This window comes from Epinephelus fuscoguttatus, linkage group LG8, assembly GCF_011397635.1.
Source record: "Epinephelus fuscoguttatus linkage group LG8, E.fuscoguttatus.final_Chr_v1".
NCBI lineage: Eukaryota > Metazoa > Chordata > Actinopteri > Perciformes > Serranidae > Epinephelus > Epinephelus fuscoguttatus.
The window spans coordinates 19,749,546-19,777,432 of record NC_064759.1 but is presented as its reverse complement, the minus strand read 5'-3'; the positions used below and the strand labels follow the sequence as shown (position 1 = coordinate 19,777,432).

Below are 27,887 nucleotides of genomic sequence, written 5' to 3'. Positions count from 1 at the left end.
ATCATGCAAAACACACATGTCTTTCAAGTCTTAAGCCTCCAATGACCTCTATCATTTACTTCAAATTGCAGGCAACGGTCATTCAGGTAATGAAGAGCTAAAGTCAACTTGGCAGATAATGGATATCCAGGCACGAGAAAACAGAAACTGTATTGCACCCTCTTCTGGAATAAAAATAGTATAGCAATGCAAAATGTAGACAACACGAAGAGCAGTTCTATATTCTAACACATTATTCTATTTCTCTCCAGCACAGACAGCTTTTCAGTTGAATTATATATTTTTTTTAACTTAACTGCTTTTACACATCGATCTGTTATATCTATATTTACACAACTAAAGCTACAGCTAATTTCCGAATACATATTATTTATATTTTATTTTTTTTTGATGAAGTAATTTCACATAAATTACTGTTAAGAACTTACACAAGGTGTTTTATTGTTAAATGAAATTATTAAATTATTATTTCTAAAATTAAACGGCTGTCTGATTAGCTCTTGTCGCTGTCGCTCTACCGATGACGTCCTTCCTGTTTTACCGTAACGGCACGTGTGCGGTGTACAGTTGAGAGCTGAAGGGAGTAACAGCAACTAAACCCCAGCTTTCAGGCACCGTCGTGTGGTGTCTTCATTTTTTTGTCGGAGGAAGGCTTTACCGACTAAGCGGTCAAAATGGTGAAGCCTCGGTTCAAGGGGAAAAGCTCGATAAACCCCTCTTCGTCCAGCAGCAACCCCGGTGAGCTGAGCTAAAGCTACGTTAGCCACACCGTTTGTTTACTGCTAATGCTAATGTTGCTAATTGGTGTTGCTAGCTCGAAAAGACTTTACTGTGTTATTTTCTTTTGTTATGTTAATGTAGTAGCTGACATTAAATGCACAGTGTGTCAAAATGAAACGCATACTCCGAGTTGGGTAGCTAAAAGTTAACTTTGCTACTGCTACAACTCAGGCAGTAACTGTGTTTGGCCTTTGAAGTGTCAGACTGGAGTATTTAACTTTGAGGAATGGCTTGTGTAGAGTGGAATTTAAAACCTTTAAAGTCCATAAACAGCTGCTGTTACTAATTATTTATCATAACATGTCTACTGAAGCAGCTCTGATGTTCTTTTAAACAACTATGTTGAACTTACAAATAGTGAAATTAACTGTACATGTGTTTGACAGATCGAGCCAAAGGTGCTGGAGGCAACAACATGAGGGACCGAGCCACCATCAAGCGTCTGAATATGTACAGACAAAAGCAGAGATGGTAATTGATGCATTATTATTATTATTGGCCACTGACTGGCAGTTGTTCTAAGTGACAGAATAAAATAAGTGCTGTATTGACAACATAGACTGTATAATTATATTATATTATATTATATATAGACAATGACACTGATCTTGTGTTCCCAGTAATAACCGGGGTAAAGTCATCAAACCTCTACAGTTCCAGTCCACTGTGGCTCCAGGGACTGTTGCCAGAGTGGAACCCAACATCAAATGGTTTAGTAAGTGCACCTCCTTACCTTTGTTTTTGTTGCATACCAAATATTGTTTATGTACCATTTTTTGGGGGGGAGATTTAACTTATCTGCTGTGAGGGTCCAAGTAGTGTTGTCACGGTACCAATATTGGGACCCACAGTACGATACCAGCGAAAGTATCCCGGTTCTGAGTAGTATCACAATACCACAGCAAAAATTAGGTAGATGTGCCTTTTGTCATTTATAAAAAGATAAATCACTTTTCTATAATACATCAATGATTTCAACGGAATAAATTACTTACTGACTTATTCATACTTCAAAAACAGCATCAATAAGTGATTAACATGGGGGGGATCAAAATAAAATAAAAAAATAAACCAAAAATCAACCAGCCACCCTCCTCCCCTGACAAGTTAAGAACAGTCCCTTAAGTGCGGTGACGTTTGTGGAAATGTGAACGGCTCGTTTCTCCTCTGACAGGTCACATACCTGTATGCTGCCAGGCTCGGCTGTTCAGGTACTACTGGGCAGTCATGACACCAACTTATTCACCTGGAGCCGGGCTTCTTGGTCGCTGGTAAATCGCGTTATCTTGCGGTGGCCATAGTGCTCCACTGTATTCCTGTCTGTGACCCCCGTTCAACCCGCAACCAGCAGGATTCGCCTTTCGTTTCTGCTGCTGGTTGAAATCTGTACTCGCACAGCCTGCTCCTGAATGATTTCTTGTGCTTGCACAAAACTACTTTTAGTCACAAATATGAGTAAAATGCTCGCACCGTAGAGCTCTGTAGTGGAAAACAAATCACTGTAGCATATATAAACAAATCTAGCCTACAGGTAAAAATAAATTAATAATAGCTTTCACTGCTTAAAGATACTCAGTAGCTCAGCTAATACCTGAAATGTCACTGGAAAACAAATCACTGTAGCATATATAAACAAATCTAGCCTACAAGTAAAAATAAATTAATAATAGCTTTCACTGCTTAAAGATACTCAATAGCTCAGCTAATACCTGAAATGCCACTGGAAAACAAACCACTGCAGCAGCATATTGAGTGCCTGGTGGCCAGCGCGCCGTTATTGGCCAGCGTGCGCCGTTAATGGACACTCACCCTCTTGCGAATGGACTTTGAACTTATCCCACAGTAGTGGTGCCGTGAGGTACAGTAGTACTACGGTTCTCCAACATGATGGTATCATATGTACTGCAGTGTTTAAGTACCGCGGTCTACCGTTAGTACCAGTATACCGTGCAACACTAGGTCCAAGTATAGAGGGATGTCATATGCAAATTGTGATTTGTGATATTGGAATTTATAAATATATTTGAATTGCAATGAATTGAAATGAAATTGGACATTATGGTGGTGCAGTGGTTAGCATTGTCACCTCACAGCAAGAGGGTACCCGGGTTCAGCCCTTCTGTGTGAAGTTTCCATGTTCTTCTCATGTAAGTGAGGGTTTTCTCGGGGTACTCCAGCTTCCTCTCACAGTCACAGTCCCACAGTTTAGAGTCCCAGAGATTCTAAATTGCCCGTAAGCATGAATGTGAGTGTGAATTGTCTGTCTCTTTGTGTCAGCCCTGCGATAGTCTGGTGACCTGTCTAGTGTGTACCCCGTCTCTCACCCAATGTCAGCTGGGATAGGCTCCAACCCCCAGCAACCCCGAACAGAAGAAGCGGTTACAGAAAATGAATGAATGAACTGAAATTGAATTAAAATGCAGTAGTGTCTGCTTTAGTTGTCAGTACATTGTATTTGCTGTCTGTCTTGGAGGGGAACCACATTACTAAATGTGGCACATGGGTGGTGCTTATACATACTTGGAAGAACAGGAACAACAACACTGAGAGCGTGGTACTGTTGAATACAGTGCAGATCACATTGAAATACTTCTTCATGGATTATAGACAGTTGTTTTCATGTTTTATGATAAAGAATGCAACCCTGGACACATGTTTTTTTTCTGCTTAAGGAACGTAAAAGTGTCTGGGTTTTAATGTTCTGATTCCACCTTAATTAAAACCTAACTCCTCGAAAACTAACTTGGGTGCTCAACCCTTTGTCTTACTTACTTATGGGCATTTATTAAACATTTTTAAGGTGGACATCTTAAACTATTTTAAGATGTATTATAAGTTGTCACATTATGTTGGTCAGTTATCCATGTGTGCACTGACGCTTTTACATAAATGTAGTTTCTAAAGGATAAATTGAGTTATTTTAAATGATTAATTAATTTAATACCTAACAAAGTGGAAAATATTAAAACCTGTCTTCAAGAGCATTGCATAAAATCATCACTGATTAGTTGTACAGACTATCACTGTTAAGTGACTTTAGCAAGATAACACAACAGACAGCTGACAGTGACTGTCGAAATATAAAACAGTACTAACCTTGCTACATCACCAGAGAGTTGTAGATTTGATGGTGGACAGAATGCAGAACAACCACTGCAGAATTAAGGGTCTGATGGTGGACAAGACTGTCACCTTTTCAAAAAAATCAAGATTGAAAAATGGCATCTAACATGTAGTAAGTTTACATTAATTCAAATGCAGTCCATGTAGCCTAATCCTATGAAACTTTGTAGGATTGCTGTTGCTCTGTTAATTCGTGTTGCCTCTGCTGCCTCACTTGAGTGATGAGCTCATTTTACAGTAAGGCAGTTGCATTTTACGAAATCAGCAAACACATGCATCTTTATCCACAATTTTTCCATCTGTAGCATCAAATCCAAAAATGGGTACTCATGTTACTTCTCAGATGGTTTAGTGTCAAGATCCATTCAGCACAACTTCCTAGTTCTCTCTATGTTGTGTCAGCAGCAACTATAGCTTTGTGTACTGATATGACAATAGGGTATGCATAGGGTTAGGCAGATTTTGGAATTGTAGAAACACCTACAACTATTAATTTTGGATTTCAGCAGGTCATGACATTAGTATTTACTCTTTGACCACATGTGAATGGTGGTTCAAATAGAAGCTCACTGACTGGTTCAAAAATCAACTAGTTAACCTATTACTGGTGATATTTGCCTAAATGCATCAGCTGGTATCGCAGCAATGGAGATTTTAAAGAAGGATGACCCTTATCTCGGTTAAATTCATATGTTGACTTAAAACAAGTTTTAGTACTCCTGATCAGACGTTGCGCTAGACTTTTTCGTCGCCCGTCATTTTGACCGACAGGGTCATAAAAATCCGGTCATAATCTATTTTTACCAGTCATTTTTAATTTTCGTTTTTAAATGATAATAAAGATATTCAAAGACATTTAGTTTTCATTCGTTCGTTTTTAATAAATCCAACAAGCAAGTTATAAAGTGTGCATTAATAAGGACATGAAGGAAAAGATGAACAGACATCCACACACCTGTGCCATTAGGCTTCGCCCTGGACACACCGGACAGCACTAATGCGTCACTAACGCATCCGGTGTGTCCAGGGCATTATGTAGTTATGCCTGTAGGCTCAGTGACACAAAATTAAAATTGTAATGAAGTGATTATGGTATTGAAAAATGTGTTCGGTTATGCACTGTTGTGTTATTTTAAATTATAAACACAGTATTTTCTCGTCACGTTCCTCAGTGCGTGCTATTGTTATTTTGTTTTGAAAATTGGTCGGATTCTCTCGTCTTTTCTGCGTCCGACTTCCTGTTTGGTACGATCCGCTCGATCCAGCTTGACAGAAGCGCTCACGGCTCCCGTGAAAAATAGACCAGACGCCGAACTGAAGCGCTGCCTCTGCTCAGCGGCCTGTGTGGACAGTCAGATAGGTTAACATGGGCGCCAATTGAAAACTGCCTCCGCTGCTGGGCGCTGCGCTTCGGTTCTGCGTCCTGTGTGTCCAGGGCGTTATGTCAACAACGCTACATGAAGCAGATGAATGACTTTTTTTCTGCAGTGTGAAAACGGCAGCCACTTAAACCACTGACTGTGCACTCCGCCGCCAAGTGGGCAGGGGTGGTAATTGCAACTGGTCAAAATGACCGATGACTTTCAGATTTTCCAGTCATTGTTGTAAAAAACTGGTCAATGACCGAGAATATCCGGTTAACACGACTCCTGCTCCTGATATAACTCATGGGCTAGTGTAAGGGAGGAAATTAGGAACCTGATAAGAAAATATAAACGTGATCAAATATGGGAAGTCTGAAATACATGTTCTTTATTTCAGCAAATACCCGCGTGATCAAGCAGTCGTCCCTTCAGAAGTTCCAAGAGGAGATGGGAGCAGTACAGAAGGATCCATATCGTGTGGTGATGAGACAAAGCAAACTCCCCATGTCCCTCCTGCATGACCGAGTCAAAGCTCATGTGAGTATAAAAAGGGCCGAAAGCTCTTATTACTATAAAGAATAAATGATTTTTTTGTCATATTCTGTCCTTTCAATAGTCCTTATGTCTGAGGCAGGCTCTTCAGAGGGCATGTGGATTGTTAGTGTGAATTATCACCCTTTATAAATTTTATTATGCATACACTGGCAGGTCAAGCTAGTGACGTTTTTACCTGGCTTGTCTTATTCGGCGCAGCAGAGAATCATGGCTCAGTTTTCCTCAGTGGCTTGTTTCTTGGGATTTTATGAGGTGAGATGAACATGAGGCCTCACTTTAATCCTCATTCAGTTCTCACTCAGCCCCGCTGTGACCCTGTACTAGCACCGTGCTTGGCTTGGAAGAGTTGTTCTCTGCCGGGCTTTAACTTTTCCAGCCCATAACCAACACGATTCTGAATGCCACCCAGTTCTTCTTGTTCTCTCCCAACGTACTGGGTCTGTCGTGGAATTCCCTGTGGAATTGAGACATTTCTAAGATTCAGATTTATTTCCTTAAATTATTGATTGACAAGTTGCCTTAAAAGCACTTGTTATATTGTAGTTACCATATTATCATTAATTTCATTCATATTATCTTTATACCTCTGTGCGGGTGACAGCCATGGCATACCAGGCATACCAAATTATGGTTTTGATATATTTTGACAAGGCACAGCTTCTAATAGAGTTTCACTTTTTTTTTCTGCGACTAAGCGACAAATGAAATCTTGCCGACTAATGACCTTTCTGGTCAACTAACGTTTGGTCGACTATTAGGGGGCAGCCGTAGTTTTGGTGCCAAGTGGACTCCGAAATCTACCATTGACTAAATAGATCAAAGTTGTGTTAATTGCTGGTGAGTGAAGCAAATCTAGCAGCTGCTTGTATAACTTACCAGTATTTGGCTGGTGGCTGGAGCTAACCTCCAAACCTGCATACAACTGCGAGACAGAAATGCTAGTTCTTCTTTTAGTGAAGACATCCTCATCTACCAATGGGCTTATAGCCATATCATGACCTTGATGATTTTGATTAAAAATCTCTTTCACCTGGATGTTGGACCGTCGATTGATCAGTGGAATGATCTTATTCCAACAGTAGGATGAGTTAAACCAGAGTTTGTGGTTCAGGACGGGAAATGATTTTTCAAAGAAGCGAGGAGTCCTGTAGAAGATCTTGGCAGATAGTCAGGCAACCTGAAGCCTTAAACATCATTGTTTCTGACAAACCGTGTAAACTTTCCCCCCACCCCCCTCTTATGGCAGTGTTGCAACAGAGGTACAACTTGTGATTAAAATCACTGGAAGTGCTGGCTCAGGATTAGCTCTTTCATTGGCTGAGTTGTTGCATATTTGGGTGCTCTGTTTACTGTATGCATTTGTTTTGTGATTCTGTCCGAAAGCCCTGGAACGACTCCATTTTGACTGGATCAAAAATTGGTTATAACACTGACAAAAAACCTTTCTTCCTTTTCCCCATATGTTTTAGTACAGCATTACTCTACTGTGAGTGTCTTCAGTTAGAGCTTTTGCACTGTAACATGTGGATTCATTTTTTCCATTCATCCTATAGATCAGTGGTTCCCAACTGGCCCAGCCATGGGGTCCGGATCTCTCCTTAGTCATTAGTTCAAGGTCCACACTAGGGATGCATGATATTGTATTTTTTTTTGGCCAATATCCAATATGCTGATAAATAACAATTTATTTGGCCGAAAACCAATAGCGATACTAACATCCACTTTTTTCCCCACCTAATTTTAGTGATCATGATCATCAAGTCTCTTCTGTAGTGGCCTCTGTCAGGTAGCTGTCTGTTAGTCACTCACTCTACAGCAGGAAATAGCACTTCAAAACAAAAGCTCTGTGCAGGAAATTCACTGAACTTTAAAACAAAGTATGTTTTTTTACAAACTTGACATGTTCACAAGTCACTTGCGGTTCATCAGAATGGACCAGCAAACCACTGTTGGACCGCAACCCACCAGTTGGGAACCACTGCTGTAGATGAAGGGATGTTGCCCAAATCCTCCAGTCACAAACTGACAGTTCTCTCTCCATAGATAATATACGACACACTGAAGCCTCATTTCTACCAAGCAGCCTGGTTTAGTTCAGTTCGTTACACATTAGAAGTTATTGTTGTTTCCATGTAAAGAGTTGTGGATTTTACCAATAGAATCGTTCTCTTTTGTTTTTTCGTCACCCTTCTGTTAAGGTACCTAGCACACTAATCCAATACTCAAAGGTGGCGCTAGAAACACTGCAGTCTGTTGATTGGTCATTAGAGTACTGTCACCCTTGCTCTACAAGGACTCACTGTGCAAACCTGCTATTTTTAAGATCCTATCAGTTCTGAAAATGTTGACGTACAGTCCTTCTGTGGAGGATCAGCAAGGTGCAGACATTCCTCTGCATCGCCCGTGAGTAGGAGATACAGCGAGAGCAGGATGCAGCAGTGATTTCACAGTTAATATCCTGTAAAAACCACATCTGCATTTAGTGGTAATGTCTGAGGTGGAAACGCTAAACAGATCCAGGGTTTGGGTTCATATCTGTTTTAAGGCCACGATACAGAAAGTGTTTGGTGTAATGCGAATTGAAGGAAACTATAGTATACATACAATCCTGTGATGTAGTCTGTATTCTTAATGGCAGCACTTTTAGCTGTTTTCATCTTCAGTCTGACATTGCCTCCATTTTAACTGATTTTGATGGGGTAGGGGTATTCAGTTTTGCCAAACCAGAAAGAGACTGAAGTATTCCCCTGAATCCAATGTCATTTTAAGTTCACACTGATCCGTAGCCATGCCAACATACTGGTTTTCTTGGGGTGTTAAGAATGGAGCAGACCACAGTAAAAATAAACTTTGATGTCAGTCGATATTGAGAAGACATGTTGATATAAAACAGCCTCCACAGCAGCATCTGTCTTGTCTTTAGCTGTCGTCAGTGTTGTTATTACTTTGGTTCCAGCACAACGCTTGACAACAGCATTAGTCCTGCCCGTGGTACTGGCTAATTAGTCAGTCCCCCCGACAGCACTCATTGGATCGATGAATTGCCAACCAGCTTGGCCGGATTCAAAAGTCCGAATCCAGGAAAGGTCTGATCTTTTTATTGTGTTTCTATACCTGCAGAACTCCAAGGTGCACATCCTAGACACAGAGGGTTTTGAGACTACATTTGGGCCCAAGGCTCAGAGGAAGAAGCCCAGTCTCATGGTGGGGGATATGAAGGACCTCGTTGAACAGGCAGAAGCCTCCGCTCTGACCTACAATGCAGACAAGGACACAGACCTGGTGACTGAGGACACAGGGGTCCGGTAAGACCATCAGAACTGACCAGAAGCATGGTTGCTGAATTTTCATATTGAAAAAGTAGAAATGCTTTTTTTTATTATATTTACTTATATTTTTTTTCGCTACAGGGAGGAAGTACGAGAGGAAATCTTTAAAAAGGGTCAGTCCAAGAGAATCTGGGGAGAACTTTACAAGGTATCATTACCATTACCATTCCTCTCAGCACTGTGGATTACGTTAATGTAAAGTTGGTACACTGAAGTGTTGCAAGGTGATATTAGATTCCTGACTGTTGTACTGCACCAGGTGATCGACTCATCTGATGTCATCATCCAAGTGCTGGATGCCCGTGATCCCATGGGAACGCGTTCCAAGAGCATAGAGGCATATATGAAGAAGGAGAAACCCTGGAAACATCTGATCTTTGTTCTAAACAAGTGTGACCTCATCCCCACCTGGGTCACGGTAAGAGACATACAACATGTTCACCTTTGGTTCATGATAAGACAGGGAGTGACTGTGTCTGTGTTTTCATGATATAAAACTCTGTGTGTCTCTGTGACTCCACTCATGTTTGAACCAGAAACGGTGGGTCGCTGTTCTATCCCAAGAGTACCCCACTCTGGGTTTCCATGCCAGCCTGACCAACTCGTTTGGAAAGGGTTCCCTCATCCAGCTGCTCAGGCAGTTTGGCAAGGTAAGCACCTGCCTCAAATTCAAAATATATTGGAGCAGTAAAACAATGTATTGGTGCAGGTAAAAAATAAAGTGCATGTACACAGAAAAAATATTTTGGGCCTTGATTTTATGTGAAACAGGACTGTGTTTGCTTCTTGATTTAAGGCCTTGGTTATTGAGATTGTACCCCATTTGGTTTATGAGTGCATGATTTAATATGTAGATTTACTAGTTATAATTTAGGGTTACTTGGGGTTCAGTTCTCTGTGTGTCTCTTATTATTTTATTTATTCCAAAAGTAAGCCATATACTGTATGGATGGAAATGGTTTATACAGTGTATTAATTTATACAGTATTATTCATTATCAATTGATGATCTTACATACTGTGTAAGATTGCAAGATAACATAAGATCACAGCTCTTTAGTAAAAGACATGTTTCTATCAAAGCTTTTGTGCTTTATCTTTTCGTGTATTAACATTAACAAGGATAGGGTTGAGCATTTTGTCAATTGGTAGAAATTTGCTATCGTTTATATTCTAGTAGCCATCAGATTAAATCTATGGCTGCATTAGGTCATTCAAGGCAATGCTGAAATTCAGTGATAACATTAGAATCACATATATAATCGTATAGAAGGCAACCTGAAATGACCTCAGGCACCACTCTGAATGAAGGCGAGAAAGATGAAATAAATTTGGTTAAAGCTCACAATGGTCTGCACTAGGGCTGGGCGGTATGACAAAATTTTCACATCACGGTTTTAAGAAAAAATCATATCGGTTTCACGGTATTTCACGGTATTATACTTGACATGCTGCTGTGTTGTGCTATGGCCTATTCAAGTGCCGGAATTTGTTATTCACCTGACAACGCCTGAACACAACACACGCTCCGCTCCATTCATTTGGGCTCCACTGACTGCGTTCTGAAGCGACAAGTCGAGAAGCCAGCGGGGTTGTTCACCGTTTGCCGAGCCGAGAGGCTGCATGTAGGCTGCATGAAATGTTAAAGAATTTTCCACCTAAGTTATTACATATATTTGAGTTATCTACAAGTTTACTGTACAGTTTGTCATCTACTCGCTTTCAAATGTCCGCCACGGACATTTACACTATGTCACAGATAAACATGGGTAAATGCATGAAAAAAAATCATCACATATCACCTCTGATAATGGTTTATTCATTTAAAAACACATTGTGCTCGTTTAGCACACTATTTCATGTAGTTTTTATCTGCTGGAGGGTCGCGTAGGGGAGCATAGCGCGACAATAATAGAAGAGCCGTGTAAAATAGAGAGTTTGTGTGAGAGAGCTTTGTGTGTGTGTGCTCCATGCGTGATACAGAGGGCAGAGGAGAATTGTAAACGGCTGTGCGCCGCTGCTAGTTGCATATAGGGGAAACACTGCTCTTTTTGGTATGAATTCTTCTGGGTCATCGTGTACAGTTGCTTTGCTTTCAGGACTCTCTCCAGCAGCCATTCTCGCCTCTAAACTTCTCTATGCTCTCACTCTCACCTGCTCAAGTGTGCCTGTAGTGTGCTGCGGTGAAATGGTTCCCCGCTGAAACACTTTCCTGCCGCGCACGTTCCGGACGTTGTTTGGGCTATTCACCGGTATTGCGGTATATGAAAAATTCATATAACAAAAATAAATACTGGTTTTCAGTACAAACCGGTATACCGCCCAGCCCTAGTCTGCACCTCACTGTGTGTGCTCCCAAGGCAAGAAACTCTAACATTAAAATCCCAAACATTGTGAGGATATATGCCTTGATGTGAAGAAGTATCTCATAGTGTCTCATATTTAATTCATTTGAGCCGTCAAAAGACATTTCTTGAGACATTTTATAAACTCAGGTTCACTTTCTTTTTACTTATCATGAGGACAATAATTACAGTGAAGCACTAGTTTAGATTACAATCTTTGGCCTCAGACACCCTCTAACAATGCTCAATAAACATGTATTAAAGAAAAGGGAGATCAGGCAAGTTTAAGCAAATCTGAATCTAAGACACAAAACAGTGCAAGTTAAAATATGGGGCTAAGATATAAACAGAACATAAATAAAGTAATGTACATTTGTGTAGACAGTAATTGCAAATAATTGAACTCAAGAGTCTCAAGAGTCTAACAGTCTAGTGTATGATGTTGCCATACAGTCTGCTAGACAGCAGCAGGCAGAGTAGTTTGTGGCTGGGGTGACTGGTGGCCTTGATGATCCTGTCTGCTCGCTTCCTCCACCGCTGTGTGTAGAGGTCCTTAATGCATGGCAGCTTCCTCCTGGTGATGTGCTGGGCAGTTTCCACCACCCTCTGTGAAGCCTTACGGTTGAGGGCGGTGCAGCTGCTGTACCAGGTGGTGATGCAGCTGGTCAGGTCTTTTATCAAATCTCCAAAGCCTTTACTGAGTTATAGCAGATATCTTTAACCTGAGTTACCCCATACTGTGATATCACCAATCTCTAGGCCTGACCATCCAAGGTTATATAGTGGCTGAGAAGTGGAGCTTGGATCCTGTTCAGACCGAAGACTAATGACATGATGAGTTGAAACTTGCAACTACTGGCAATGTGCCGGTCTGCAACGTACTGAAAACCTGCTAGTTTACACCAGTGCCACTAGACAAGACGGTATATCGTCTCCATAGCATGACTGTAACTACCACTTTGTTTTTTGAGTAACGTCATTATGTGTGTGTGACATGTAGCAGCAGCAGCGACAACCCATCGTCTGTCACTGACACACTGTAAAGACAGAGACTGACATACGTGTCAACAGCTGCGGGGATGGAAATGAGACAGGCTCGAGCTCGGCGGGGACAGAGAGCTGTTGTCAGAGAGTACAGTGTGTAAATGACTCAGCCAGCTGAATTTACTGAGAGCAGATGGGCAGTTAATGCAGGTGCATTACGTTCTAAAACCAGACACTGGTGACTTGACAAGCTGAGTTGCAGGTGACACCATCAGTTGGCTTGAGTCAAGCTGAGGTGGGCCAGTTCGCACCGTTGCGATTTTTCCCTGCAACACTCTAAAACGGTTTTGTCTCATCACAAACTTTGGCCTTAACTGGGCTTAAGAGATCTGAAACATCAAGAAATGAAAAGGGTTTAATATTCATTCCGATGGAATGTTCTTGTTAGATATAATATTGTGATTTATAGGGGTTTCATGAGAAAGATACAAAAAACTTCTATGATTTTTTTTTTTTATCCTTGTAAAATTTTTCCTCTGTTGGACCACGAGATAAGGTGAGAACCTGTTCCAACACAGCCTTCAGACTTAACTTCCTGAGACAAAAATGAAAGATACTTATTTTCTCTTGCTTTGAAAGGTTTCGTGATTGTCTTGTTTACATAAAAAAATCCTTTTAAAGATATGCTTGGGTTTGTGTTTTGAACAAACTACATTTTAGCTCTGTAGTGATGACAGGTTCACTTGGTTTATTGCTAATGGCAACAGAGCCCCATCTAAAATTACGTCCATGAACTGGAACAGACGGAGGTTGTTGTTTAGGAAACACAACATTCTGACTTTATTTTTCGCCTCCCACAGCTCCACACTGACAAGAAACAGATAAGTGTGGGTTTCATTGGCTACCCTAATGTGGGAAAGAGCTCAGTCATCAACACGCTGCGGTCAAAGAAGGTCTGCAATGTGGCACCACTCGCCGGGGAAACAAAGGTAAGGTTCAAGTGTCATCCTGACCATGCTCACTAAATTTAAATCGGTGATATGCAACGGAGATGCAGATAGTCTGTCCAGGAAGCACAGCAGGGGACTGTCCTGTAAAAGGGATGACAGGAAACGACAGTATTGCATTATTGTAATAGAAAATGGTGAATCTGAAAACTATGGAGGTGTACGTTTACACCTTAATACACAGCAGCTACATATGAAATGAGAGTAGGTACAGGAGGGAATGGTGAGATGAGCTTTGATTCAGCGGGGAGGTGATGTGAGGTGAAAAGATGCATGTCCCTCTTCTTAACTTGGTAATTGTTGATAGCTGCAACAACAGAAGTAGCTGGCTCCGAGTTCTTAACTATATAACTGAAAATCTAAGAAGAGTCTGGGCCAAGAGAAAGAACAACAACCATTTTTATCCTTAATTTCCTCTCTCTGGGGCGGCTTATCCAGTTTGGAAACGAACAAGGGTCTGAAAACCCCAGTGTCCACAGCGGGGTCAAGGGGAAATATTTTTATTTTTCCATGCTTGGCAAGGCTATGAACTTGGACCACATGAGAAGCACACCCAGCCAATGAATCTGATCGGCCTGTGGCCAACACTCCTTTATTTCTCACCTTTCTCTTTGAATCTCTGCACAAACGCAACACTGTTTAATGACAGACAAACAAGCTCATGATCCGCAGCACTGCTGAGACCCTCATTCCTCCCCTTGTTAGAGTGGATGTGTGTTTATGTTTACATGAAAAGAATTACAATCCCTCAGGTGAAATCGTGTAGCATGAGGAGAAAAGACAGGAGGCTGATATCACCGTTCTTGGCCAGATTCAAAACAGTCTGTGCTTTGCTAAAAGATTTGTGTGTGTGTATATTTTGCTTCCACACTCATCATGATTGTCTGGACTAACAGAGAATATCTCCTTCCTTTTTAAGGTGTGGCAGTACATTACTTTGATGAGGCGCATCTTCCTCATTGACTGTCCTGGTGTTGTCTACCCTTCAGAAGACAGTGAATCTGATATTGTCTTGAAAGGAGTGGTAAGAATCTCTTTACTTTTTTCTTTTGTATAGCAAGGTTTTTGTGATATCTGACTGGCATACTTATGCTGCCACCTGAATACAGTGGAGGTGAATTCTATTTCATATTACCGAAAAACAGTAGCATCTGAAAAACAGCTCACTTGTTCATAAGAATTGGGACAAAACCTTGTTTTTTGGGGGGATTTTAATTTTTACACTTCAATTATTCTGGGAAAATACATTTTAAAAGCTCAAAGTCTTGACTATTAAACCTTGTAATGGGCCAAAATGCCAGTTATTTATTTATTTATTTATTTATTTTTGCAGTTTAAGACATATTTTCTTAACTCCCTCTCTGTCACACAAAAAGTCTTAGAATCATATTATAAAAATGAAGGAAATGTTTAAAAAGTTTTGTTGTATCAAATGTAAGATTATTTAATTTGCTACAAAATGAAAATTTATTCAAGTAATAAATACCATTAAAATGTTACCCACTTACAATTTCTGTTGATAATGTAATTCGTCATTGTGATAATCTAACACAAGATGTTATTTGTAACACAAAGAACACACATTAGGTGTAGCATAGAAACTTTTGTTGGCATAAACTTGTTTTATAAATCATAATGAACATTTATTTAATGAATATATCAGGGAGAAAAAACACCTGATGGAGGTGACATCATAAAAACAAAATTGTACACAAACAAAAAAAATGGAAGCACACAGGAAGCCATTTTAAACATGAATTTTCTCTCTTTGATTTGTTCTAGATTTTCACAGGACTCAGCTGTTACATAAATAATTTGTACCCAAGCTGACTGATTTCAAACAAAATAACTGTGAAAGACCTATTTTCCTGTGTCAGAATTCAACAGACACCAACAATTACAACTAGAGGTGGGACAATATGTTGAAATTTAATATTGCAATAAAAAAAAATGTGACAACATGTATGAGTCAGTCAGTACATCAAGAGAACTGAGTTATGTCCCCTCTGTCAGCATGAATGTCAGAGGTAAGATCTGACAGAGTTGATGTCTTACTGAGTTGACAAAAAGTTAAATATTTATTCATTTCACAGCAGTTGTAATGAGTAGCCATTTTATTATTCAAAGTTGCTAAGAGTTCTCTCAATCAGTCAGAATACTTATAAAAAATATTTTATTTGTAGATTTTCAGATTTTATCACAAACAACACAAATACATGTCACCTGCCCCCCCCCCCCCACCCTCAGAAATGAACAGTGCAAAAACAAAAGAAGACAAAAAAAAGCTCTTAAAGGTAATATGACCAGCAAGACATCCAGCACCAACTACAAAGTGATGTGTGTACATATGCATATAGTACAAGTACACAAATGTTTGTCCAACCCATTATGAAGAAGTCAAAATACTTATTTTTAAACCATAATAAAGTGTGCTAGTAAACCCGGAACTCCGTTAGCACTTTTAGCACTTCCGGTTCTCTCGTCTAAAAGTCAATACATTTTTTGAATGGGATTTTGGTAAAATGCCTCAAACAAGGTCTGTGGTTAACAAAAGCTTAAGCGAGTTTCAGGTTTTGTTCTACGACATAAAACACGTCAGTAAATACCCTACTTGTGAATTTTGAAGCTTTTACGTGTCGTAAAAAAGGCGGTTGCTAACAAGTTGCTCAATACGACTACAAACCCTGTGGGGGACATTAAACGTCATCACCCCCGAACAGGCGAGAGTGCTGGCAGTCCACCATTACAGCTTCTTATTTAGCTTAAACAGTCAGATTTCCCCATTATACAATGTTTTTAAAATAAAGCGGCCAAAATCAGTTGAAAGCTTAGTGGCGGTGACGTCAAGAGTCATGCGACCGTGGAGTAGTCATGTAGTCCGTTAAAGCCTAACGTTAGCTTTTTACTTCTGGCGATCGCATTTAAACTTCAAATGCGGTATGAAAGGTGTTCATATGTGAGGATTATCTCGCTGAACAAAACCTGTAAGTATCATAAATTTGTGTTAGCCACAGAGCTTATTTTCTGACATAATCCAAAACGCAATGCAAAAATCACATTCACTTTGTCTTCCAGGAACCAGCGCGATGCTAAACTTCGGGGTTTTGACTTCAGCCCTGGCACACTCTATTTAGTTTTGCTTGTGGAAGGCTACAGAGTTGACCTGTTATGGTGACACACACCTAAATGGCAATATTATTTCATGAATTTATCAAAAAGTAGAAAGCTTACTAGTACTCGAGCAGCACTCTCGTCCTTTTGGAAACCAGGAAGTTAGACAGGAGTCTTTAGGATAAAGCTAACCCCTTAATGCCTGATTAAATGATGTTTTGTAGAAATCTGATGAAGATGACAAGCATCTGGGATACATCTTCAAAAGGCCAGATTTTCATTAAGAACAAATATTGAAACAAAGATGATGATAGCAGTATATTTTTACACCAGTGTTATCAGTAAGTACTGTTAGTTTTAGGTTTTGGAGGCTTTACAGGCTTTTTTAATTGTTTGAAGTTGTGAATTCTTGTCTGGGGCAAAGGTGTTCCCTGGCACAGTTGCAAGGTTAGAAATTAAATGAAAGCAGATCGAAGTATTTTAGAATCATGTTTATTTCATATATATATATATAGATCCTTTATAAATAATGTTTCACCCCAGTTAGTGTAATTTTATTTTTCTTTGATTGAGCTCAGCTGTTAAAAAATGCCTTAATCAGCTCTGATCCTAATCCTGCAGATCCTTTTCCCAGATCCCAGGTTTAACATCAAGTCCACGCAGTCCCTGTAACTGAAAGGTTGCAGGTTCATGTCTTAAATTGCATGCCTTTCTCTTCCCTTCCCTCACATAGGTTCAAGTGGAGAAGATCAAGAACCCAGAGGAGCACATTGGGGCAGTACTGGAGCGGGCCAAGCCTGAATACATTCAGAAGACCTACCGCATCCCCACCTGGAACTCTGCTGAAGACTTCCTTGAGAAGCTGGCATTTCGCAGTGGGAAACTTCTGAAGGTCTGAATGTTTCTCTTTTATTCTCCCTTTGGAAGACACTGAAGGGAAATTTCGGTTTATTTCAACCTGTCTCCTATCGTCCTAAATTTGTTTCAAGTCACTAGTGACATAGAAATAATAGTTAGCATGTTAGCCGTTAGCCTAGATACAGCTGTAGTGTCAGACCTGTTAAAACGTAATTGAACGGGCATCCTTTCAAGTGCAAAGTTAGTCCACTAAACAAGCTTTTTCTCCACAAAGACCGCCTCATATCGTTCGGATAAATGTCAGAGAACATATAGAAAACGACATGTAAACGCGTTGTCTTACCTTACCAGTGTGCTGCCATGTTTGTTGTTTACCATTTAGCTAAGGCTGCAACCGGTCCCTTTCCTTGCAACAGAGGCATTCCTCTTCTGTGGGCACTGGGGTACAGCATTCACAGGTAACGTTACACCACCGATCTCCAGAGCTAAAGCCTTCCAGCAGCCATTCCTCCTCTGTCGTCCTCTAACGTTACCTGTTGTGTCTCTCTCTCTCCTCCTCCGTTCTTCAATTTCACGAAGCTCTTTGTCAGTGTATTCTGGCTCAAATAAATAAGGGCAGCCATCGCCTCTCGATGTGGAAAGCCTATATATTAACATTCCACATTTAGGTGGTCTTCAGAGTTGTTGTCTTACCTTACGGTATGTTTACCGTTTACCTCTGCTTCCCAAAGGACGGCCGAAATCTCGCGAGAACAAGCCACAGCAGCTGCAAGGCAGAACCGGACAGTAGCGTGAAAGGTTCATTCATTTATTTTATGACAGATTTATAGAATAATGGCTGACTTTTTGCCAGACTTCAACTTTGTGGAGGAGGAATTTGATTTTGCAGAGTTTTATGGCCGCCCTTATTTATTTGAGCCAGAATACACTGATGAAGAGCTTCGTGAAATTGAAGAACGGAGGAGGAGAGAGAGAGGGGCACAACAGGTAGAGGACGAGAGAGGAGGAATGGCTGCTGGAAGGCTTTAGCTCTGGAGATTGGTGGTGTAACGTTACCTGTGAATGCTGTACCCCAGTGCCCACAGAAGAGGAATACCTCTGTTGCAAGGAAAGGGACCGGTTGCAGCCTTAGCTAAATGGTAAACAACAAACATGGCAGCACACCGGTAAGGTAAGACAACACGTTTACATGTCGCTTTCTATATGTTCTCTGACATTTATCCGAACGATATGAGGCGGTCTTTGTGGAGAAAAAGCTTGTTTAGTGGACTAACTTTGCACTTGAAAGGATGCCCATTCACTTACGTTTTAACAGGTCTGACGCTACGGCTGTATCTAGGCTAACGGCTAACATGCTAACTATTATTTCTATGTCACTAGTCACTTGAAACAAATTTAGGACGATAGGAGACAGGTTGAAATAAACCGAAATTTCCCTTTAACAGGCTAAATCTAAAAACTGTGTTGCCCCAAGTTGTTGTTTTATTCATGTATTTATTTTACAGAAATGTAACAACAAGCTAACAAGCTAACCAAACTTCATTATCAGTGTGAGTAATAATTTCAGTTAAAACAGATTAGAGTATTTTAACTGTCCATTTTATGAGTAATACATCTGGTCTGTTTTCAGCTTTCAGGTAAATAATAAGTGTATGTGAAGAGCGGCTGGGCAATAGGAAGAAAATCAAAATGTCCAGATATTTTTGACCAAATACCACGATTTCAATAGCTTCTTTGCATATGACGCCATACATTAGTGCACTGTCCAGATGGAGGGCAGGCAACTGGAGGCAAAGACGACCAACACTGCACTAATGCCTATAATTTGCAGTGTTAACAGTCGTCCTAATCAATTGAATTGGGGAAAAAACAAAGGCCATTGTAAGTCCTGAAATGAGCAGGACGTAAAGGGGAGAAGTTTTTTTTAAAAAAAAAAAGTCACTGAGAAACACCAGCAGATGTGGATCAAAAACCTCCGTCTTCAGTCTGGAGGAGTGGAGTCAGCAAACTTTAAACATAAATAATAAAAAGTTGTGTTAAACATGCCTTGAGTTGGATGCAATTACAATGTACAGTAACCACTTCTCTGTAATTTTAGTCACAACCCAGATTTTTAACAGTGTTTTACCAGACCTCTTGGAACGGTTTACCAGACAGGTAGAAAACAGTAGCTAAAGTTAGCTAACATTACCTAGTAAGGTAGCCTGACTCCGATGCATCCATGTACAGAGAAATAAAACAACTGCACACTGTGGACAGCTGTGGCTCAGTGGTAGAGCGGGTCGTCCACTAATCAGAATATTGGCGGATTGATCCCAGGCTCCAGCAGTCCACATGTCAAAGTATCCCTGGGCAACATACTAAATATCAAATTTCTCCACATGTCCGTTCCATCGGTGTGTGAGTGCATGTAAATGGTTACTGACTAGCAGGTGGCACCATGTATGCTAGCCTCGGCCACCAGTGTGTGACTGTGTGTGTGAATGGGTGAATGTGACATGTAGTGTAGAAGTGCTTTGAGTGGTCGGCAGGCTAGAAAAGCGCCGTACAAGTGCAGTCCATTTACTCACCAGGCCAAAAACAAGATGGCAGTCATTTCAGTCGTGGAACCAAACCCCACACAAAATAGTTGTAGTCCACTCCACTCTTGTACGCTTTCATGAACTCGCCATGTAACCTTAGTAACGTCAAGAGGTCTGCAGGACGAGGTAATTTGTTATGATTGTGTCCACACCGGACAAATCTGTCAAGTTGTGAGAAAAAAATCACTTCCTTCATTTTGTATGGATCGCATGAGTGTCAATTTCTTGATGATACCTGCTGCCTACAGCTTCATCCAACCCTTTCATGTAGTCACTCTCCTCTATATCCAATTCCTGCAGTGCAAGATTTTATCATTTCCTGCCCTCCATCTGAATTTTGCACGCCATAATAGTCACGATTGCAAACTAGCTATATTGTAAGGCTGACTATTGGTGCTTTCACAAAATATTTACACACTGACATTATTGATGAATAATTATCATTGATGTGGGTATAATGATAAGTGGGTAAATGCAAACAACAGAAAAGCTAAAATAGTCTGGCAAGTTCAGAAAATTACATCACTTTACTGCAGCCTTTAAAAAAAACAGGAAAAGACAACACTTATGATATTAAAGTTTTCAAAATATGATATCAGTATATAGCCCAGCCCTAATGTGAACCACTAGTTTTAAATCCTAAGCTTGATCAACATATTCTTGGTATTGTACAGGGTGGTGAGCCAGATCTCTCCACCGTCTCCAAAATGGTGTTGAATGACTGGCAGAGAGGACGTATCCCCTTCTTTGTGAAACCCCCTGGACCTGAGGGGGATCAGGAGGTAAGAGTTCACTGAATTTTCCACCTGCGTTTTATCAGTAAATGACTTGTAACCACACCAACCTGTGCGCTGTGTGTCAACCTGTTTTGTTCCTGTCATTTTTCTAGGACAAGGAGCTATTACCAGTTGAAGGGCCCTCAGACGCAGTTGAGAATGTGCAGGTGGAACAGCCAGACAATCCGGATGCTATCTCGGAGGAGCATGAGGAACAGCAGCAGCGGCAGCACAGACAGAAGGAGCAGGTCCAGAGGATTCTGGCTAATGTTCGACAGAACTTTGGAAAGATCAACGTGGCACCTGAGTTCAGTGAGGAAGACCTGGTTCCTGTGGAGATGCCAGATCTGGAACTGTCTGACATCTCAGGCTCCGATGGTGAGGAAGACAGCGAGGAAGAGGAGAGCGGAGAGGAAGACGGGACCAATGATGAGCCAGCTGATGGAGAGACACAGGACTCCGAGCCCACAACCACTTCAACTGGCAAAGCGGACAGCAACAAGAGTTCACGCGAGGTGATTCGTGCGCTGGATGAGAAGATCTCTAAGTACAAGCAGTTCCTGGACCGGGCCAAATCCAAACGCTTCTCTGCAATCCGGTCCGTCTGCTCTCACCCAAACCTCACTTACATATTTTCTTTGTTTTGTGTGTTGCCTTTATTATATTATTCAGTAAAGTTACACGAAGTTGTCAGGCAGAGAGATGCCATGCATTTTAGGTGGTCCGTGCTAACCAGCCTTTAAGCCCCCGAGGAGTCTTAGTCATCAGTTTTACTCTGATCAGTGGCCTGTTTCCATCACTTTTGCATGTCATTGTGTTTTGTAATCTCTTTTTGAATTTCAGCCCACACACTGAAGAACAAAGTCAAATAACAGTTGTATAAGCCTAATTGAATTACACTTCATTTCAACAGGAGTAAACTGAACTTTTTTTTTTTCTCCTTTGGACAGGATACCTAAGGCACTGTCTGACAAAGCGTTCACAGACATCAAGACTAAACAAGCAGCAGCAGCAGCAAAGCAAGCACAGAGGAAAGGTAGTCAATCAACGTGTTTGTCATGACTTTGTATGGTGCTGAATGTGGAAATTTTTTGGAAGAGGTATCAGAGTTGGTTCAGCTCCAAAAAAACCATCCACCATTCCTCAGAATCAAATCAAAAGCACACACGCATGCCATCTTAGTTTGACACCAATACTGATTTATACAGCATTTGCCCCGTAGCCATACCAACTGGGTAAATCAGGTTGACATTGAAATCCAGTCAGGCGCTGACATCAGATTTGTTAATCCTTGTTTGAATTTAGAAGCAAACCAGAAGAGCAAGAAGAGGAAAGCTGAGGACGAGGAGTCAACCCAATCCCCCAGACTGACGTCTAAACAGGTATGCAGTGTTTGTTCTCTCTGACATCAAACAGATATCTGTGCGGAGACATGTAAGGTGAATATCTATTCCTCTTCATGATTAACAGGAATGGAGATGAAAAGCTCATTTTTTCCCATGTTCTTTTTATCCGTCTCTACAGAGAAGAGCGATGGACCGTGCTAAGAGGACAAAGAAAGTTGGTGCACGCTATTACGAAACACACAATGTGAAAAACAAGAACAAGAACAGAAAGGCCCCAGCACCATCCGCAGAACGCCAAAAGACCAAAAGATCAAAGCACTAGAGTGGAGTCATAACAGAGTTTGCAATAAATCTTTATTTAAACTAGCCAGAGAGGCCATGTTTTTATTGGGAGTGCAGAGTTGATCGAAAGTGGAACGCTATCTAAGTGTTAAATGGTATTTATCATGTGGCCACTTGATGCCTTATCTTGACTTCGACAGGGAGAACGACTGTTTGTATCTCGCCTTTTCAACCTCCTTTCCCCTTCAACCCAGAACTGTTCTCGAATGACATTTCATTCGTCATTTACAGATGTAATGCACTCTTGATGTTCAAGAGAAATGTACAGTTATTGTTTGAACTGTACTTGTCATGCAATGCTGTAATAAAATATATACTAATTACATTCTTTACATGAATTGATATTATTTTAAAACAAGAATTTAATAACATTCTGCAGTGGGGCATGGCCACTCGTCTTGTTTGGCGAAGTTACTTCTTTGGAGTAATCATCCCTTCCAGTTGAGCCTGTATAGGAAAACAAATATTAGAATATGAAGACGGGCAACACAGCTACCATCTAAAAGAATACATTTTCTTTGATGTGTAATTATGGAACATTACCTTCAGCTGCTGGTTGGTTCTCTTCAGGAACTGAATCTCCTCAGCGTGCTTCTTCTCCTCAGCCTGTCGCCTGTCATTTTCCCTCTTTTCAATGTTGTCACATTTGGCCTTCTGTTCATTCAGTTGCCTCTTCAGGTCTTGTTTCTCATCCTCCAGATCAGCGATCTACGCACATAAGAAGACACACTTGTGAGTTTGGTTCCAGACACAGGATCAATTATGTAAAGAACACCACAACCATCCTTATTTTAAGATAACTCTTAAAGAGAAATGCTTCCCTCTGCTGGACATCTAACTGATTAACAGTCTATAACTCCATATCTATGGCTATAGATGAATGGAAAATTGTTGTAAGTCATAAAAGACGACTCGATGCGCTTACTTTTTTCTCCATGTCAGCCTTGCCCTGCTTAGCCTGCAGTGCTTTCCTCATTCCAAAAGCCACGCTGCTCTCGTACAGCATCTGGTAGGCGGTGATAGTCATTTGAATTTCTTCTCTAATGCGCCACAGCAGCAGACCCCTCTCGGCACAGTTGATGGTCACCTGTCTGATCAGCTCATCTTAAAGAAAGAAAATTAGCAGGCTTAGACAGTTGATGTTTGCAGAATGTGCTGTAATTTGTACATAGTAGCACTGCTCCATCAGAATAGAGCGTACTAAAGATAAAAATCCAGCCATATGGATCACCAAACTATAATGTTTGTCCTATAGCTCTGTATTATCGTGCGTGTGTGTGTGTGTGTGTGTGTATGCACCCATCAGCCAAAACAGTAAAACCACTGACAGGTAAAGTTAATAACTGATCATCTTGTTACAAAGCATGTTCTGCTGGGAAACCTCGGGTCCTGGCATCTGTAACAGTGTTTGGGTGGGTGGTGTGCGTCAAATGGCATCCTCATGACTCCAAGGAGCCAAGGTTTCCCAGCAGAATGCTGCGTTGTACCAAGATGACTGGATTAATGTGGATTGATGGACCTTTTTCCGAGCAGACATTCTGATGTGTCATAGCAGGAAAAGGTGAGGCACAGGTGAAATTGAAAACACAAACAGTGGTTTAGTTCCATTACATGTGCTAGTAAGCGATTCCAATGAGCCAGCATGAGCAATACCAGGACCTGCCCTAAAGGGAATGCACCTATCAATAATGTTATTAAATACATGTCAAAATGTCTGCCGAGCCGCCTCCTTACCAAAGCACTGGGAAAAGAGCTCCCTGCGAATGCGGCAGATTCCTGTTTCCCTGGCCTGTTTCTGCTGCAGCTTTGTGTCCAGCAGTTCCTCCAGGTAAATAACATCTGTTCTCGTACAAGGTGCACTGGACACTTTCTGCTCCCACAGCTGGTTTTCCTCCTTCCACTCCCTGCATTAGCATACGTTTAGATAAAGCATGGTCTCAACTCAAATAAAACATTGTTAATGTTAAGAGCTGCACCTCGGTGGAAAGATGGTGTTCAGGATCTCCTCATTTTCCTGCCTGATGCTGTCAGCAGTGGGTGACTTTGCTTTAGGAGGTGGTGGAACAGGGAGAGAGATAGCAGGCTGCTGATGGCTCACTCTCAAAGGGCGTCCCTGTAGGAGACATTATTTTATGTACCACATTATATATCGCATGTACTAAACACCTTTTAATATACTGCTTGTAACTCACTCATTAATAGACCTGTTCCTCACCCACGCTGAACCATGCATAAAAAGAGGACAGTAATAACGGCAGTAGTCCAGCATTGCAGATGTTGTAATGCTGATGTTGCCACAGACAGTGAAAGTAGCTGCTGCAATTTTAATGCTTGCACCATATGCATGCAATAAGTGCTTTAGCTTAACTAGTTTTTACCCTTATTTTCAGAGGTTACAGACTGTTGCTGCAATACACATATTAAGTGTATGTCTTTTAAATAAACATTAATGACTCAGGCTACCTTGTGCTTTTTCAGGCACTTGTCATTCAGACAAGTGAGCCCGTGTTTTATGTCTAGGAAGACAGGACTCGTCCAGAGCTAACAGTTAAGCAAATTCAGAGTTGTGCATGCTGTATGTGTGAAGGGTTTCAGTGACACAAGTTTAGGATGAAGTGACAGTAAATAGTGTGAACTCTACTACAGAAAATATGGTCCAGAAAAATGTTTGGGCGCGAAAGATTTAAATAGGTAGAGTCAGGTAATTTGGGTCAGTTTTTGGTAGAAAACCCACACAAAAAACACCTAAAATACTGTTACTATTAGAATTTGTGATGTATCTGTGCTGAAGTAGAAGTAGAAGCAGAAGAAGAAGAAGAAGAAGAAGAAAAGAAATGTTTCACTCTGTTGTCATATACACACAGGCCTGAAATACACATCTGTGCACAAACAGGACCTATACTTACATTAAATTGAGAGACGGTGGAGAGGTGCCTTGCTCAGTGGCACCTCAGCAGTGCCCAGCTACCAGTCCGGATGGGGACTTGGGCTACTGACCCTCTGTGTCCCAACCCAGGTCCCTATGGACTGAGATACTGCTGCCCCCAAAATGATGAACATTTAGATAATAGCTGGGTATTATTGTCTAGATTTAAATATCTTACTGACTTAACGGTTACAAATGTGTTTGTGCACGTGTTTTTTTCGATGTCTCCATAAATAGTAATCCATAAAAACAAAAAACTTTATTTTTTTATCAGCTGTGACTTCAGAAGCTTAATATAAAGGAATAAAAGGAGACTAGAGAATTAATAATACTGATATTGTTATTAGTATCACACACAATCTTTCCCTAATAGACTAGAAAAGGAACTGTTACTATCTAAGAGAAGAGCACTGTTGTGAGATAAATGTCTTTAAATATTTCCAGAATGAGAACAATAGAAGCATTGTATCCTGGTGCCTTGCTCAAGGGCACTTGCACTTGAACTTGCACCTCTCCAGCTGCCAGTCCACACTCCATACTTGCTCCATATGGGGACTTAAGCCAGTGACCCTCCAGTTTCTAACACAAGTCCCTATGGACTGAGCTACTGCCGCCCTATTTTCTATAAAGAAAATATGTTGTCAGGGGAAATATTTCAGAAACTTTTCTTTTTTCATTTTGATGACATGTTCAGGTAAAATGGGACAATCATATTTGTATTTTAAATGGTCAAGTCCATCCAGTTCAGTGATTAATTCATCAATCATTAATGCAGCCTAACTAATAATTAAGAAAGATCGTCCAACTTTTCTGCTGCATTTCCTGTCCTTTTGCTGCCTGTTTCTTTGGTGCCATGTTGTCCACAATGGATGTGTGTGTGTGTGCTCACCTGATGTGTGTACCAGTTATGGCTAAGTCTGGACCACTGTGTCAGAAATTGAGTCAGGGCATCAACTTTAATATTTTCAAGTGACAAAAAAACATTAAACATTTCTGTAATATTACAGGGTGGCACACAATAGCTTAAGTTTTAATTTTAAACCTGGTAGCCTAAAAAAAAAATGCTAGTTTCAATCAAGAAAAATGTCCCATTTTAGCTTCTTTGTTTGTCCAGTTTTTACTGAATGCATTAACTACTCACTCAAAACCCTTTTCCCATGAAAAGTTTTGTGAAAATAATAGATAATAAACTGGAACATCCTACAACCATTTTTCTCGTTATGACCTTATTGTTTTAGCTGCAGTAGCCTTCTCTTATTACCAAAAAATAATCTCAAAATGCCACCGGTTTACCTTGTGAGTTCTGGGACTCAAAATCAGTCAACTAACTGCAATGGGTGGATGTAAAGGTCTGGGCCAGGGGTGTCAAACATACGGCCTGGGGGCCCGCCAAAGGGTCCAATCTGGCCCACTGCACGACTTTTCACACCTGACATTGATGCACTTGTGAAGGCTAAGAGTGTTTAAACAGTAAGCAGTTACTTCATGTAAAATGCTGCCTCAGAGGCTTCTCCACCCTGATCAGAATACAGCTCTCTGAAATAACAATGAATACTTACGGTGGTCAGATTCAGAGATATTGAACATCGTGCAGCTTCTGTACAAAATAATCTCTATCAGACTTTTGTCTTGAAACAATATGGCATAGTGTAAAATTAGGAAAGAAGTGCACGTGTACTGACTTCTTTACACTAAAAAGGGGAAAAACCAGGAGGGGTTGTTATCAGTAGGTTATTATGGAATGGTCTTACTGGGCTGTATGTGGCCCCTGAACTAAAATGAGCATGACATCTGCATATGTAGTTAACGTTACATGTGTGTACACAGTTTGTAAGTAATATTATCTTTGTGATAATTTCCTGTGTTTCTCCCCCCTACCTGGCATCACTTTACTTTTCCACCCAGCGTTACTTTGGCCGGGTAACGTTAACTAAAGTCTGTTGGTGTTACTCAGTGAACTCACCTTTGGTGATTTTCCGTCTGTGGTTTTGCTGACCAACACTGGGTTGTCATATTTCAGGAGAGACTCGGCCTGTGGAATCATCGTGTTTTCACCATAAAAATAATAAAGCTAAACACTGAAAGCCAGAAACTTCTCGGTGTGGGGTTTCAGTTTATGTTGTCATGGCAACAGTGTCCCGGCGTTCCGTTTTAGTTTGTCCGTGTGGAATCTACAGTTAGGTTCATAACGGTAGGCAGGGTTATTTGTGGTTGCCTGTTCATCATTGGTGACCCTTTATTATAAATATAATAAAATCAACACAACAAAGGAGTTAGTATTCATACAGTTATGGTGCTGCTGGATTTTCACTTGCTTTGATTTTAATTTTGCGTCGTTTTTACGCCTTACAATGTGCCTTGAGTAACAGAAACAGGAAGGGATTGCTGTAAAAAAAATTCTCGACAATTATAACAACTGCATTTATATTCAATTGTGAGAGACGTAGCCAAGCGGAACTA

At 40.8% G+C, this 27,887-nt stretch overlaps 2 protein-coding genes across 2 annotated transcripts; one reads left to right on the top strand and one right to left on the bottom strand.

Moving 5' to 3' along the window:
- Positions 1–537: 537 nt before the first annotated feature.
- On the top strand, positions 538–22,833 carry gnl2 (guanine nucleotide binding protein-like 2 (nucleolar)). The gene is made up of 16 exons (XM_049583015.1): positions 538–738; positions 1,167–1,251; positions 1,401–1,495; positions 5,665–5,804; positions 8,943–9,127; positions 9,233–9,299; positions 9,411–9,569; positions 9,688–9,801; positions 13,340–13,468; positions 14,406–14,510; positions 17,331–17,489; positions 20,712–20,819; positions 20,927–21,411; positions 21,764–21,849; positions 22,119–22,195; positions 22,338–22,833. Exons 1-16 carry the CDS (start codon positions 675–677, stop codon positions 22,479–22,481), a joined length of 2,202 nt encoding a protein of 733 aa, XP_049438972.1. The 5' UTR covers positions 538–674; the 3' UTR covers positions 22,482–22,833.
- dnali1 (dynein, axonemal, light intermediate chain 1) lies at positions 22,813–27,697 on the bottom strand. Its single transcript, XM_049583033.1, has 6 exons — positions 27,391–27,697; positions 24,478–24,614; positions 24,236–24,405; positions 23,427–23,605; positions 23,045–23,209; positions 22,813–22,948 (listed from the first exon to the last, which is right to left on the bottom strand). Exons 1-6 carry the CDS (start codon positions 27,469–27,471, stop codon positions 22,913–22,915), a joined length of 768 nt encoding a protein of 255 aa, XP_049438990.1. The 5' UTR covers positions 27,472–27,697; the 3' UTR covers positions 22,813–22,912.
- Between the last annotated feature and the right edge of the window lie 190 nt (positions 27,698–27,887).

Coding starts and splice junctions, on each gene's coding strand:
- gnl2 (XM_049583015.1), top strand. CDS start 675: ATGGTGAAGCCTCGGTTCAAGGGGAAAAGCTCGATAAACCCCTCTTCG. Junction 17,490..20,711: donor GCAGTGGGAAACTTCTGAAG/GTCTGAATGTTT, acceptor GGTATTGTACAG/GGTGGTGAGCCAGATCTCTC. Junction 21,412..21,763: donor AAACGCTTCTCTGCAATCCG/GTCCGTCTGCTC, acceptor TCCTTTGGACAG/GATACCTAAGGCACTGTCTG.
- dnali1 (XM_049583033.1), bottom strand. CDS start 27,471: ATGATTCCACAGGCCGAGTCTCTCCTGAAATATGACAACCCAGTGTTG. Junction 23,606..24,235: donor GCTCTTTTCCCAGTGCTTTG/GTAAGGAGGCGG, acceptor TCTTTCTTTAAG/ATGAGCTGATCAGACAGGTG. Junction 22,949..23,044: donor GAACCAACCAGCAGCTGAAG/GTAATGTTCCAT, acceptor TTTCCTATACAG/GCTCAACTGGAAGGGATGAT.